This window comes from Apaloderma vittatum, unplaced genomic scaffold, assembly GCF_000703405.1.
Source record: "Apaloderma vittatum isolate BGI_N311 unplaced genomic scaffold, ASM70340v1 scaffold3209, whole genome shotgun sequence".
Taxonomy (NCBI): Eukaryota; Metazoa; Chordata; class Aves; order Trogoniformes; family Trogonidae; genus Apaloderma; species Apaloderma vittatum.
Genome location: NW_009733345.1, coordinates 80,120 through 93,223, shown reverse-complemented (window position 1 = coordinate 93,223; position 13,104 = coordinate 80,120). Strand labels below are relative to the sequence as shown.

The 13,104-nt window shown below is 36.4% G+C and overlaps 1 protein-coding gene across 1 annotated transcript in view; it reads left to right on the top strand.

The window, feature by feature from the left end:
- Positions 1 to 56: 56 nt before the first annotated feature.
- The window catches only part of TTC29 (tetratricopeptide repeat domain 29), a gene marked incomplete at both ends in the record, with an annotated part of 77,238 nt that continues 64,190 nt past the window's right edge, over positions 57 to 13,104 (top strand). Inside the window, 3 exons of the mRNA XM_009875836.1 lie at positions 57 to 294; positions 2,786 to 2,882; positions 5,577 to 5,660. Of these exons, the coding sequence (XP_009874138.1) occupies positions 57 to 294; positions 2,786 to 2,882; positions 5,577 to 5,660 (419 nt within the window). The remainder of the gene's footprint in view (positions 295 to 2,785; positions 2,883 to 5,576; positions 5,661 to 13,104) is intronic.

The window sequence follows — 13,104 nt, the reverse complement described above, 5'->3', positions numbered from 1 at the left end:
TTCCCCTGGGAAGTTAAATTCACACGTTAGTATATGTGTTTATTATTTCTTCTAAGAGGCTGAAGCAGCGACAGAGCCCAGGCTTGAGGGTATGTAGAGTACGGGGGCGGGTTAACAGGTGGAAGGGAGGCCAAAACGGTACCTGTCCGGTGGTGGGTGAGGGCCGGGTGGCAGCGAAGGGCGGCCCTCTCCGCGCTGGAGGAACACCTGTTGAGCACATCGAAACCGAGCGCTGGCTGGGGCTGGGGCCTCCTCCGGGTTACTTTGGAACAAAGTACGTGTATCGCAGTGGCTGTAGACTTTCAAATTTCATTGGGATTGGTTTTTTTTTAAATTAATTTCGGTGTAATAAAGCAGGCTGGGCTGTAGATCTGTCCTGCCACACCCTTCACTTCCCGAGGTGCCAGACAGCAGCAGAGGCAACCGCGAAGGCGGCTGGATGTGGCTGTTACTACTTCTTTGGCGACTTCCTTCTCTGGGATATCCCCAACCTTCAGTTAGGTTTAGAGGTGCTTCAGAAAATATGTGGGAAGAGCTAAGGGGCAGTGACCAGGTTTCCTCAAACGTGCTGAGAAAGGCTGTTACAATGAGTTGGATTTTTACTGGGGGCTTCAATGCATGTTGGAGCGATTGCAGCCTATGGGGAGATTCCCTTATTCATGTGATTAAATGCAGCACTTCCTCAGAAACAAGCTGCACTGCCTTGTCTTTTGCTGAATTCTGTGGGTCTTTGATTAAGTAATTAAGATGTGGCTTGGGCCTTACAGTAAAGGAGTAAGAGGTAAAGGGCTTAACAATCTTTAAATGATCAGCAGCGAAATTAATGTGCACATAATAGCACCCATTGCAGAAGGATGTGTTGCTGATACCTTCTGTCATGTGTCTCTGTGGTTGCAAATCACCTCTAATTTACCATGCACTGTGGAAGCAACCTCCCACCTCAGGAATTGAATGGACATTATTATGAAGCAGATAAGTTTCTTTTTATTGCCAGACTTTGAGGTTGAAATAGAAGTCAGGGCAGTAGTTAGAAAAATGTATGTGTACGTGCCTCATGTTAGTGTGAGACCTGTGTGCACGCCAGCTGCTCTTACCATGTGCTTGATTTCTATGGGCTGGTAGCGTCAGCGAGGAGCTATTGTATGTTCCAGCCAGGTCCCGTGAGGGTGTAACCTGGAGCCTGAGACCTGTGACAGGCCGCAGAGTCCAACTACTCATCTATAGCTTTTCATGGTTGCAACGGCTCTAGCAGAGCTCTTGGGGTCTCCTTTCAGCTGCTTGGCCCTGCCTTTTCTGCCCCGTAGCTGCAGATGATCAGCTTTCCTGCTTTGCTAAATTCAACAGCTGCCATTAAGACATGGCATTTTTCTCATCTAATACCTCAAAACTAAGAAGCCTGTAGAAAGCTTTGCATCTTGTACAGGCTTCAATATTGTTGTTCCAAGGTTTAATTACTATTTCTCACTGGATAGCATCTTCCTAAAAAGAGGTTTTTCCTTCTTTATATTGCTTCTGGTTACAAACCTGTTATTCTCTATAAGTATAATCTTTTATAGTGATGAATTACCCATACGTTTGTATGCTATTGATTTTTTTTCCATAACACACTTGTGTAAAATGTTGCTGCCTCCAAAAGTAGAGTAGTTTGTTTATAAAAAATATTTTTTCTACAACAAATGTTATCATTAGTATTAAGCCCTAGAAGAATGACTGAGGGGAAATAATGTGTCCTTTCAACTTTTTGACCTAAAATTGCCTTTGTTATTCCCTTCTAAGTAACACAATTAAAACAATTACTTCACTATAACTGTAGCAAAATATTGCATCAATGAGATGGCTTTTGATCCCAGAAAGGCTAATGCATAAACTATCTGCTAGTTTGATACCGACCATTCAGTATCAAGTTGATTCATATGTACAATTTATTTCCTGTAAAATAAATTTCCTTTCACTAAATGAAGCAAATAGTTAAATTTTCCCCTCCTTTCCCATTATATTCTGTTTTTCGATTCCGTTTTTCCATTCCTGTTAAAAGTTTGTGCCTTGAGGCCTACCAGCAGGGCATGCAATACCTACATTAAACCAAATTTAAAAGTAAGGGTGCTCCTGCTGCTAACGTCCTCAGATCACAGACATGCAAAATAAAGGAACTGGCAGCTGAAACTTTAATGGTAGGAAGTGTAGACTGAATACTTGGGAAAAAAATACAGTAGCTCTATATGAGAAAAAAGTCCTATTAGCATTTATGTACTTCAAAATGACAAGCTAGACGATTTTATGTAACTGTGAGGCTTTCGGCTTTTGAGTAAAACCCTGTGTTGTAAGTATATCATTGCTTACATTTTTTATTCAAAGTATTGTTACCATTATGATTACGTATTATTCTGAACATTAATACAGTGCCTGTTGTTGCATTGTGCACTGCACGTTCAATCATTTCTCCACCTTATGTATTAAGTTAAAATACTATTAATACTTGCAGCTAGATAGCTTGAGAAAGCATAGGGAATCAGATGCAAGTAAGATTCCTGAGTCACTTGCCACTGTGCAAATCTAAAACACTCCAATGAAAGAGAAAAAAATATTGAAAGTAAGATGATGACCGTTTCTTTTTTTTGCTGAAGTAATGGTGAGGCCTGAAAAGATTTGTGTGGAACTGGAGTCTGGTTCTACACGTAGTGCACTGGAAATAAACAAATTGACTGAGAAATAGCACAAGGATAAGAAAGTGCATCACTGTGAAGGCATTTTTTCAAGTAATGTTGGTTTTGTTTGTTTATTTTAGTTAAAATGAATGTGTTGCCTCAAGACATCCTACAAAGCCCAGGAGAGCATCCCAGGTTCATAGAGCAGACTGTTTGCCCCTCATTAGACTTTGCAAGGTATGTACCTCCTTTCTATCAGAGCATCATTTTTACAGCGAATAGCTTCAATCAGCTATGCCAAGGCGGCAAATTATGTTTGCTTTTTTGCAATATTTAAAACCACAAAAATCCAGGGTAATGAAATTCTCTCTTAGGAAAGTTTCATAATTAAAAGGGAAAAACAATGAAATAGGAAATGTGTTCTGTTCAACGTAGATATTTCACCGTAAGTTTTCAAAACCCATTCAAGAGCCATAGGAAGTTATTTCCATTTAGCATTGACATGAATGTAGGTCATTGAAAATGTAATTATTTGGATGAAAACCAAGATTTTTGGTTGGGTTTTTTTTTCATTGAAGCATGAACCAGTTTCACATCTTTCAAAATATCATGAATAAAACTGACTTGGAAAACTTTTTTCTGTATTTAATAACTGAGAGTTAACCACAGAGCCATAATACGATCAAGCCATCTTCTTCTTGCACATGCCTACATGGCTTTCTGTTGCACTAATTTCTCCTCTTAGTTACTTGTATCCATATATTTTTGTCTCCCTCAGTGAGTACTGTTCTCTCAATTATTACTCTGTCCCAGACTAATAATCCCACATGTCGAAAACTGAGTCGATGGAATTTTCTACTGGGTATTTTTTCCTGTCTGTCGTCTGCCTGTCTTTTCTGTCTTACATTAACATCATTGATAATAACAGCCAGGATGAGCTAAGTATTTAGTAGTTTTAGTAACTTAAATTCTTTATGATGGATGACTGTGTTTGTAGTTGCATTAGTTCAATACAGGGTATTACAGAGCTGATGTAAATAGTAATTGGTTTGCAAATTGTTGCTTTTGGGTTTTTCCCCTTGGCTGTAGTTATCTTTAAGCTGGAGTTACCAATAAGAACTCAGAAATTTATACCTTGACTATAAGCCAGGTCACATTTTAAATTGTATAGGATTTTCAAGGCTTTTCAGGGCTTTTCCCCTGATTGTGTTTTATTAAAATACCTTTGAGAAGATAATAAGAAGGCATCAGGTTTTCCTTCATTGCAGTTTGGGATTATATTTAGCTGCAGTGTAGAATAAATTGCAGCGAGCTGATAGGGATGCCTAGGAATTCACTTGCTGTAGTTGACTCTCTGAGTTTGAGCATTTGGACCTTCCCCTCCCTCCTGTATCTAGTTTATTCTCTATTTGTTGTTGAAGTGCAGTCTTAAAGTACAATTGACAGCCAAAGTTTTTTATTTGGTGGACTGAATACTTCATATTTAATTACCCAGAGATACTATTTTTCAGGTTTTCTATTACCTCATATAAACCTATTGTACCTTGAAATATGTTTTACAGCAGTTTAAAATATGCAATAATTACCTTATTTTCATTCTCCTAATGGCATTATGTATCTTTCTAAACTGTGACCATTTAGGCGTGAAAATTCTGATACTGATTAAATATTGGTATTTATTATAAGTCAAATTATATGGAAATATCCATATGGTGTATACTTCACATGGTCAACAGCAACTTACATGGATTGTGTTACGTGCGGCTTGAAAGCATAAGCCTCTGCTGGTGCAGCTCAGTAGCAGTAAATTCTGGAGCAAGTTTAAATGCCCTATTTGTGCCAGAAGTTTTCACTATTACACTGTTTTAAATACAGACATGTCAAAATATCTCTACATTGCTTAGCTATTTTGTTTTCATTTAAATGAACTTCATGAAGTGTCTTTGGTATTCTCAGAGCAATAAGGAGCATGACACTTATATTAGCTAACATTATGAAAAGAATTTACTCTCATCCCTGTAATGAAAGACAGCAGTGTAATACAGACAAAGAGAAAGTAATAGATTTATGTGGAACACTAATGTTGGGTTTCTTTTATCTTCGAGTGATTAACTAGACAGTCTTAATGCTCTTTTAAAGAAGAATAAAAATAAATTCACATTAGTTTTATAAAGATAATATCCTCTACAGTTGAGATATCAGAATCTATTTAAATACACTTTGTGGTCAGTAAGTGCATATTACCCTTTAAAACTCAAACCATCTTTTGTGTGTCAGAGTGCAGATGCAAAGAGATGATGGCTCAAGTGAAAAGTGAAGTGATGTGCAGTTCAAATTTTAAAATTAGATCCATGCATCCTGAAATTTGCTGTTTATTTCAGTGCCCTTTGGATTACCCCCTTAGTGGACCACCTTTTGCAATATGCTGCTCAAATTGTGGAAAGCTGAGAGCAATATTTAAAGTCTGCATTGCACTAAGGAAAACATTTTAAGTTGGGTTGGATTTTTTTTATTTTCTTTTTTTTTAATTTAAAAAAAGTTAAATACAAAACAGATTCGACCACTGTGGTCCATACTGATGGTGCAAAAATTAACAGTTCTGGTTTAGAAAACAATTTAAATATAGAAAGCTTAATCAGTTTGTGTTGCTTTTGCTACTACACAATTTCTTCTTGATTAGATGGAAATATCAGTTAACCAAGTCTTTGAAAGCTAATGCCAACTTTGTTTTATTTCAGAAATGAAGATTTGAGATAGCTACAGACCAAAAAATTAAAAAGATATTTGTATGTGTTTATAGAATGTCTGATATATTACTTTGTCAATATTTCAGTATTTAGCTCTACTTGGCAATGCTAATGTATTATACATGCTGAAGTCTATGTTAGCACCTCACAGTGTTTCTTTTAATTTTTTTTTATTTAAATTTAGGATTCATTTGATCAAAGACAAAGATGGCATAGATGATTATTTGGCGAAGAATATCAAAGGGTTGTCAAAACAAGAAGCTGCTGCGTAAGTTGGCTTTTTTGAGGCATTTTTACATCCGTAAGTTTATTGTTTCCTTTGTTTCCAGTCATCATAATCATTTAAATTTAAAGTTCCCTAGGCCCTACCCTTTTTAGTGGAACTTGGCATTTAAAAATTGAAGTTGATATTAAATAGTGATGGTTCATTTCTCCTGATCTTAAATATATCAAAGCATTTAACTCCTTGGGTTTACTAATTTGTATATTTACCAAAGTATTATATCACACTTGTAACATTATTGTTAAGATTGTGTTGGTAATTATATTTGACATTGTGCTGGGTTTTTTTCATTTGTGGGGTTTTATTTCTGAGCCTCTCTGAAATATCTCCTCTGGGATGGAAGCTTAGTATGCCGACATACATGTTCTTGTAATTTTGAATTATTATTTAGCCAAGCCCAAGTGCTGATTTCTGCAGTGAAGCATTTAATACACCATTAGTTATTTAAAAACCCAATGAACCAAAGAAATCTAGATAACTTTTGATTTCTTACATTTGAGGTATTTACATTTAGAAATTACAAGAGACTACAACTGACTTATTCTTCTGGAGTCTTTAACGGATCTGGGGTTCAGCACCATCAAAATTAATGAAAGAATTCTAACAAAACTGAACTGCTGGTTGCTTAAGTGAGATGATTTATTTATTTCAATATTTGAATAATAAAAAAGATGCACATACAAGGGCTCTAGGCACCTTAACAATTAATATTGCAAGATCACCCTTGCCAGCATAAAAATATTCTATCAATCAGACAGGAATTAGACCAGCTAGTTTCTTGCAAAGCATGCTGCTTTTCTCCTCCCTAGCCTAAGAATGTACCTGCAAACTTTCTCTAAAAACTTTCAAATGAAAATCTAGAAAATTACCAAGTCAATGTGAAAGGTAATAACTTTAGCAGTGTCCTAAAACCATATAATACTTATCCAGCAAACACACTTTCCTATGATACATGTCTGATTAGCTTTTATGTTTACAATGGTAACATGCTAAAGCTAGTAAGGCTAAAGTCTGTACAGATTTTAATGTATCTGGTCTGATGATCTATGAGAGTAATCTGTTTAAAGCAATCTCATACCCACTTTTTTAATTTAAGACGAGGTTCAGAGGTGATGGACTACAGATTAGCCTAGTGGTGGGATTGGGCAGGACTTTCTCAGTATGTCATCCTAGGGTTTGCAGAGTTCAATTTGTCCCTTTGTCTCTGTAGGAGAGACTCTGTTATGACCGTCACAGTCTGTGGGAGAGAGCAGCCTGACAGTGTCAGGAAAGTGAGTCTGGTGAGGCAGTGGGAAGTGGCATGTTACTGCTCTATGAGTACATGTAGTTGATGCAGGACAGTTACCTGTGATCATCCTGTCGTATTAATCATGCTAGATGTCATAGCCAATTTAAATATTACCTGCTTAAAGACAAGAAAACAGAGATTGGTCTGTGACACGGTCACATTCTGCATAAACTGGACCAGCATAAGGACCAAATCCTTCCCAAGCAAATGCTATGTTGACAGAAGTCCTGTTCCCTTGAATTAAGGATAGCGCAGCTTCTCTGTGAGGAGGGAAGAAGTGTCAGACCCCCGAGAGCAAGCAGAGAAATTAAGTACGTTCACTTACTGGCACCCTAATTCTGTACAGGCTATGCAGCGCTGTTGTAGCCATCATGCTACAGCGGTTGTCACAGGCTGAATTGCCTTCCCAGTGAGCTGTTTCAGGCTGTAGCCCCAGTGAATTTCCACCGTACACACTCCATGCTTGGGACAGAAGTGTTCTCCCTGTGGATTACACAGGAAACAACTGCTATTTTAGGAAGGCCTTGCGGCTTCAAAGTGCATTTTACATCTCTAATTTGATCAAGTCAGCCTTTTACTGCTACATTAAAAAAAAAAAAAAACAACACCAAAAAAACACCCCCAACACCAAACCACAAACAACAACACAAAACCAAAAAACCCTCCTATAGAATTTTTCTGTTTGTATCCAAACCCTGAGTCTGGAGGTTGTGGAGAAGGAAATCCATAATGAAGTGAGAATTTTATCATCTGTTCTGCAGTACCTGCACAAAGCAGGGTGTTTCCTTACTGTTTTGCAATATGCTGTTTTTCAGAGTTATCAAAGCCTTATGGAAGAATAAACCAAAATATCATATATATTCTGGGTTCTTTCTATGGAGATTTTTTAAGTATGTATTTTAAAAGATTACATTAATGTTCTGTGTAATTATTCTCAGAATTTTAGCTCTTGATAATACTCAGCAGTTAAAAAATTTATGTAGTGTGTGATGTACCAATGCCTTCCATAAACCTGATACAATCATTTGAGAGCAAACTAATGGTAACAAACTAGCAACTACACAGGTATATTAGTACTAGGCTAATCTCCTTATAAAATACTAAATGCATCGACTGTAATTTTAAACCAATTTATAAAGAAAGACAATACCATATCTGTAAACAATCTTACTGAAATCAATATTAGTATGCTTTTTATGTCTTGGCAGACAACAGATGTTCTTATTTCAAAAAGTGCAAGAAATGGCTTTTAATATGCTCTGTAGTTTTTTTTTAATATTGTATCCATTCCAGAAGTATATTATTGCATGTTTATGTAAAAGGACAGGTATCTGTCTTATGCCACTTAAATATCTGTACTTTTGTTTAATATAGAAGTTACTAAGTCAATCATTATTTTGCCAAGACAAATTCTTGTGGACACACTCCTGCTTAGTATTAAACATGTTTCTTTTTCTTTTTTTCGGTACATGTTAGGCAGATAATGTTTATTACCTCCTAAATAAAGGGATCTATGGGTATATAGGTACCCATACATTTATGGGTACATTTATAGGTATAAACAACATTCTTTAAAGTTGTTCCCTAAAATTGTATCCTTCATAATATTCTTTAAAATAAAGATAAGTTAGTTTCTTCATAGCTGAAGGGAAAAAAGGCAGCAGTTGTCCTTCTATTATACAGTACTGTTCTCTGTTTGAAACTTTAGCAAATCAGTAGAATTCTGTTAAGTGAACTTATGTTATAGTATCATTTTTCTGTGGAAAAATGTGGAGATGTTTTATTTTTTTACTTTGTAATAATTTTTTGTCCAAGGGTGATATGATAGAAGAAGAAGAAAAAACACTGCTTAAGAAAGACAGTACCCTAATTATATTATAACAGGATATTGCTTTGGTTTTTTTTCATTGATTTTGTTGTTTCCTTCTCTAAGATTTTAGCTTGAAATAAGAAGTGAATGTGGAGTAAGAAGCTGGAAACGAAAAAGAAATGTAAAAGTTCCTATTAATGCAGAATGTGACTACTTTCTTGCCACAGAATTAGGCTGTTGTAAGCTTTTGAGGAGGTTGATGACGCCACTGGTCCTCAATGTGCTTTCCCTGATACTTTGTGTTCTTGGACTTGACTCAGCAAATCATTAATGGCTCAAAATTGAGTTGCAGTAGAAATTAGAAATTGTCCTTATGACTGATCTAAGAGTCCAAAAGGTCATGATGAACTGTGAAGTAAGGTGTTTTCCATCAAGAGCTTGATTCCAGGGTTGAATCTTCAAATGAGTTTGGAGCCTAGAATGGACCAGAATTTGATATTGTCATTCCTGTTTCCTGATCTTTTTGTCAGGGCCAGAAAGATCAAGTCACAGTTCTCTCCTCTTCATACAAATGAAAGTTGTCTAAAGACAACCTTATCATCAAAAAAGAGTTAGAGACTAGAAAGAGAGGCTTTGAAATCTTTTTGATGAGAGAAACAGCTTTGTTTAGTAGTAACAAAAAATATTACATTACCAGTTTTACTAGATACATTTCTGTGAAACATGTGGTGGAGTTCTACTGTCCTCGCTCAGGACTCATTGGTAGTAAGATATCTCAGTTATTATGCAGGGAGGGCACAGGCTCACCTGACCTGATGTGGAGAAAAATTTTGTGTTTTCTGTCTTTTGAGTGGTGGATCAGTGTGTTGTGGAAAGCTTACCTTGATAAATTAGTATCAGTAAAGACATGCTATTTTATGACTTTTTGAGGCAGGAGGCAATATCATCTTGTATGCATTCTGTGAGATGTTTTTGAGATATAGTGGCTTATTCCGCTTAGAATTCGCCAGGAGACTGGTCCATTTCAAGTTTATCCGGAACACAAAAAGGCAAAGGCTTTCATTCACAGATGGGCTCTGACTTCCAGAACAATTTCCAGCCATCTCAGCTGATACTGGGAAGATCAATCATTAAACTACTTTGCAGATTGTCTACTGAAAACTCGAATATAATGTTTGCTCTAGGAGTGATAACTGATCAATATAGTAGCAATTCTTTGCTTCCATAAACGTTTGTTCTTCTCTGCAAAAAGAGCAAAGTGTTTTGATCTGTGTATGACGGGTCTAGAGGACCAGGTTAATCACCTGATTAGTTGAGTCTCATCTTTTAGAGAACTCCTTTAGAGTAATGGGAATTGTACTTTTGAAGCATCTATTCCTCTCCATTGCTTATAGAGAAAGCTCAGGGTGACCACCTGAGACATAGACATGTACATTTACTGCTGAGTCCCACACTGGAGAACTGTGGAATTTTGAAAGCTGTAGAAGGATAAGGTAGAAGTCTCATTCACTAATTCCTGAGACAGCATGTCTACAAGAAGCTGGCAAGTCCAAAACAAAAGCAAATCTTTTGTTGGTGCCATCTTATAGAAGATTATTTTTCCATTGTTCAGTGGAAGAATTAGAAGAAACGAATTATTTACAACACTCCTCCCCAAGTTTCTACTGTTGTCAGTGTCAGTATCAGCTAGGTAGATTTAAGGAAAAAATATGTCAGAAAATTAATGAGGGATTAAGTGTTAGTGCTCAAGATAAGTTTGTGGAAATAAGAGATTTATTTCCTACATCCTTACTTCTACCAGCGGGTTTCTGAATATTCAACCCCATCTGTCCCCCGGACTAAAGAGGAAGAAACTTCCTCACCTGATTAGAGCCCAGGATGATTTGGAGATTCCACTGAGACAGAAGAGTGGTGTTTATGGGCTGATGGAGAGAAGACCTCGCTTGAAAGGTGTTTTGTTCTTTGCTTTCATAATAGCCATGATAGACTAGTAAGCCATGCTATTAGACTGGGCTTCTTCTGATCTTGTCCTGTGTTTGTAAGTTATTTAAATCACGAGAGTTTTTGGTACTCAGTTTTAAATTTAATTACTTTTCTATTCATCCTTATTCTAGTCTTCTGTGTTGATGGACCAGTTCTTTATGGAAGCTGAACACAAATAGCTGATGACAGTGTTGATTAATCCAGACTTTTTAGTAGCTGGCAACTCTACCAAATAAATTTGTGTGGTGACTTCATAGGAGGCCCGTGAAATCTTTTACTCAACAAATAGATTGGGACCTTTTTTCATCAACAGCTTATCATATTGCCATGTTTCTTTTTCACAACCTGAAATTTTTACTGGGGCTTCCTAGTTTGAATATGCATAATTTATGCTTGAGAATTTTCTGTTGTAATGTGCATTTGACCATTTCTGTGTTATGGAGTGAGGCTCCCAAGGGGCAGGGGACAGGCACTGCCACGAATAGGAGTTAGGAAAAATATCTTGTTGACATGAGGTTAAGGCGAGGAAGAAGGAGGGATAGCTGCTATTACTAGAAAGATTGCAAAAGGCAATTTCACACACAGACAGATAATGTATAGGTGCAGATTTTGCTTTCCCTTTGTATTTCAGTATTTGCTTCTAGTGGTGCAGTGATATGAGCTGCTTCCATTTCTTCTGTTGTATAACACTATGAAGACAGAGGGAGAGAGGGAAGCTCAAGACAGCTAAGGAAGGACATAACAGTGAAAGGAGAAAGGCGTAAATTGTTCTTTCCCTTTCATGTTTAGGTGGTAGCAAGATTTTGCTGTTTTTGCAGTCTTTGGATATGACCTGAGAGCACCTTATGATCCTCATTGTTCACATTACTCTGGTTGAGAACTGGTGGAATATTGTGCCGTGTCAATTAATTTACATTTTATGAGACTATTTCTTCACTTTGAAATACTAAAAACTATGGAAAAGGGTGAATCGGAGCCAAAGAAATGCATCCTTTCATAATAAAAGAAATTTTAAATTAAGGCACTCTATCCCAAACTCCCCACTGATTGTGAAAAGGGAGATGGCACAAGTCACTTATTGAGCTAGATGATGAATTTTAAATTTCTTTCACAATATTATTTAAATATGGGTTTTCTTGCTGTCTGAATAATTCCTAACAATCTTACTTGCCATGACCAGGATTCAATGTTTATTAAACAACTTTCAAAAAGAGATTTTAGCACTTAGAGGCACACATTCTTTTGGTCAAATGAATGATCTCTGTGAATCTCAGGCCTGATAAACATATTATTTCATTTAATTAAGCAGTGATCTAAAGAACAGCAGTGTGTGGGAAGTGAATGGTTTGCCTTTCCTAAAGAAACTTCTCTGTGCGTTTGTGTAATGTGAAAGGTTTTTCTTTAAAAGGTTAAAAAAGTTCTAATCAACTTCTGTACATTATGTAGAACTTCATTTTCTAAACTCTGCAAAAGAAAGTTTCATATTTAATGGGAAATCATGAATTATTCCATTTATTATCTACTTCCTCCTTTCAAAGACATGATCTGGATAAAAGGCGGGGTGAATAATTTCAAAAAATACAATACATTTTTAATGGGAAGGTGCAAACTACAGATTCTCATGACTATTAGCAAGTATAGAGGAAACAGAATTTTACTTGCAAAAACTCATCAAACTCTTGCAAAGATAAAATACATGACATACTTTAATAAAGAAGAACACAGCGAGCTGAAGTTTTTTCTTTTTTATGTAACTTGTTGTTTTTACTAAGTTTGGTCTTACGGTTTTCTCGTGCTTTCATTTTTCAATAGTTCAACAATATTTAGTACTGAAGATAATGTACAATACACAATTGACTTCTATTTTTAAAGAACTCCGTAAAGGTGAAGCCTCTCTAACATACAAAAAGAGGCTGAAATAAAGAAAGTCTAATTTGCTTTGGTACAATCGTGACTTCCTAATAGTTCTCCCAGTGAATCCTTCTGAATTGTGCAAAACCCTCTCTTTTCTTTTCCTCTTAATCTCTGTGTGGTCTATTTGTCCTTAGACTACTGAGTAAGTTCTTCTGGGGACTTGAAAGAGGTATCACAAACAAAAGTAAAAATACTGTGGGAATTGTTCATAGCAATAGTGTAATAGATGCATAGCCTCGTATAGGGTTTTATGATAATATATAGCATCAGCTTGAGAAGACACAGAGTAAATAATTACTATCTTTTTCTAAATATGATTTTGCTCATAGTGAAAGAAACACAGAGAAATTTAATGACTTCTCCGATATCATTCCAGTCAAATGGAAAGGGACCCAAACTCAGAGGTTTCTGGCTCTCAGTCCATTAGGTCAGTT